This window comes from Egretta garzetta, unplaced genomic scaffold, assembly GCF_000687185.1.
Source record: "Egretta garzetta isolate BGI_Z169 unplaced genomic scaffold, ASM68718v1 scaffold168, whole genome shotgun sequence".
In the NCBI taxonomy this organism is placed as follows: domain Eukaryota; kingdom Metazoa; phylum Chordata; class Aves; order Pelecaniformes; family Ardeidae; genus Egretta; species Egretta garzetta.
In genome coordinates, this window is record NW_009260675.1 from 2145694 (window position 1) to 2148206 (window position 2513).

At 52.1% G+C, this 2513-nt stretch overlaps 1 protein-coding gene across 1 annotated transcript in view; it reads left to right on the forward strand.

The window, feature by feature from the left end:
• IRS2 (insulin receptor substrate 2) overlaps positions 1-1779 on the forward strand; it is a 140209-nt gene extending 138430 nt beyond the window's left edge. Inside the window, exons 4-5 of the mRNA XM_035901166.1 lie at positions 19-970; positions 1670-1779. Of these exons, the coding sequence (XP_035757059.1) occupies positions 19-970; positions 1670-1779 (1062 nt within the window). The remainder of the gene's footprint in view (positions 1-18; positions 971-1669) is intronic.
• Positions 1780-2513: the final 734 nt, after the last annotated feature.

Below are 2513 nucleotides of genomic sequence, written 5' to 3' on the forward strand. Positions count from 1 at the left end.
GGGGCCCGGCGGGCCCAGCGGGCGCCCCGCCCCACCCGCCTCTCTTTGGAGACCTTGCGGACGATGCTGCCCAGCATGAACGAGCACCCTCTGCCGCCCGAGCCCAAGAGCCCCGGCGAATACATCAACATCGACTTTGGGGATGCTGCCGTCTACTCGCCCCCCCCGCTGCCCGCCGACAGCCCGGCTTCCTCCCTGGGCTCGGGCACGGGGCAGAGGCGCTCCCCTCTCTCTGACTACATGAACATTGACTTCGGGTCACAGTCACCCTCCCAGTCGGGCACCGTCTCGGTGGGCTCCCTGGAAGCGCTTTCGCCAGGCTCCTCCTCCAGCACCAGCCAGCCCGACGGGCACTACCTGAAGGCGGCTGTGGGGGTGGCTTGTTCGTCCAGCCCGTCCGACGGGGGGGATTACACCGAGATGACCTTTGGCATGGCCACCACCCCACCCCAACCCATCGTTCAGAAGCCAGAAAGTGCCCGGGTCGCCAGCCCCACGGCTGGGGTGAAGAGGCTCACCCTCTCAGGGGTGGAGGCTTTCATTCTCTCCAGCCCTCCCCCAGACCCGAACCGGGGAGCCAAGGTCATCCGGGCGGATCCCCAGGGGCGCAGGAGGCACAGCTCGGAAACTTTCTCCTCCACCACCACTGTGACCCCCGTGTCCCCTTCCTTCGCACACAACCCCAAACGGCACAACTCGGCCTCGGTGGAGAACGTGTCCCTCAGGAAAAGCGAAGGCCTGGAGGAGGAGCAGGGTAGCAGCCCCATGTGCCGGGAGACCTCGGCTGGCTTCCAGAACGGCCTCAACTATATCGCCATTGACGTGGTGGACGGGACCCTGGCAAACTGTGACAAAGCCAGGTCAAAAGCCAGGCACGTCCTGAACGGGGGCATCAACGGAGTGGAGATGAGCGCCTATGCCAGCATAGACTTTCTGTCTCACAACCTGAAAGAAGCGAGTGCTGTGAAAGGTGAGTAGCTACGTCCGACAGTGCCTGCCACGCGTGCTTGTGCTTGGTGTTTGTTTCTCACTGCGGGGCTGTGTTTTGTCGGGTAGAGCACTGTCCCTCCTCGCTTGTCCTGTAATGAACAGTCTCGGAGGAACCCGCTGGCTCTTCGTGTGAGGAAAAAGTTTAATTTTGGGATATTTCTTCACGTTTCAATTCTACTGTGCTATTACTCTTGAGTGTGTACTTCTGGGTACCCCAACAGAAGCTAATGTTTACACAGTTACTATGTTTGGGCTGTACTTCAGAGTTTTCTTATGTAAGATTTTGGAAAGTGTTTGGAAAATGTGACCAAAATAGTTTATGTTAATGCAGCTTCTAAATACTATTTAAAAATGTAAAATGATTGAGTTAAGAAACAGGATTGTTGGACTGAGGACATCAGATTACAAAAAAAAAAATCCTTGGCTCTCTAGCTGGGAAGGTCAATCATACCAAAATGAGAAGGATAAATTTAATATCTTGGTTTTGAAATACCTTATCTCTTGCAAAAGTTTAACAGTAAATCATGGTGAGCGTGGAATGTGATTTTCAAAAAAAAAAAAAAAAAAAAAAAAAGAAAAGAATTCTTTCCAGAAGTCACTATATGCATGAGCTGTTGCATGTTGTATCGCACATTTCCCTTAAAGGCCCACCCTATGGTGGTGTGCGTCTGTGTTCCAGCTGGCAGCTCGGTCCCAGTGCGAATGACCAGTTGGTTGGCTTGCTTTTACGGGGATTGCGAACGCTGGGTGTTCAGAGACAAAAGCAAACGGAAGAAATCTGAAACTTAGGGTGAGAGAGAGAATTCAGGTTTTAATGATGTAGCTGTTCCTTTGTTGAGGTGCTAGTTGTGCTGTTTCGAAAGAAAAAAAAAAAACAAAACCACAAACAAAACCCAAACCACCAGCCCCGAAAACGTTGTAAATTGAGAGCAGAATTTGTACACAACCGGGGGGCTGGTTGAGGAGGGCACGGAACAGCCAGTCTGTCAGGGATGAGAAGTTAATGCTGAGACGCCGTAGGGATTCTCTTTGCTCTTGAATTCATGCGAGGCATGGTACATCCAACCCCTAGGCATCTCCAGCGGTAATAGGTGTGTACGGGGGTAGCTGGGTGGAGGGGATAGCTGGGTGGAGGGACGGAGGGCGTAAAAGCAGTTGCTTGCAGGGGGAGCAGGTATCGCTTCTGTATTCACCGTGCTGATAGGGCTCATCAGTAATAAGCAAACGGCGACAGTTTGGAAGAGCCGCTTGCAGGGTTTTTTGTTTGTTTGTTTTTTTTTTTCCTTCTCCTTTCTTAGTGGCTAGTTGATTGTGGAGAAGAAAATATTTTCTCTCTTGACAGGAAGTACAGGAAGATGGAAAAGATGAGAGATCCGCCGTTTGCAGGGCAAGCTTTGAACCTTAATTAAGAGGAGAGGATCGTTGGGTGAAATGGCAGAGTTTGAAGCGATGAACGCTCGCTCTGCGTGACTCTGAAAGGTCGAGGGCAGAGCGTTGTTTGGCTGAGGCTTTTCGTTTCCCTG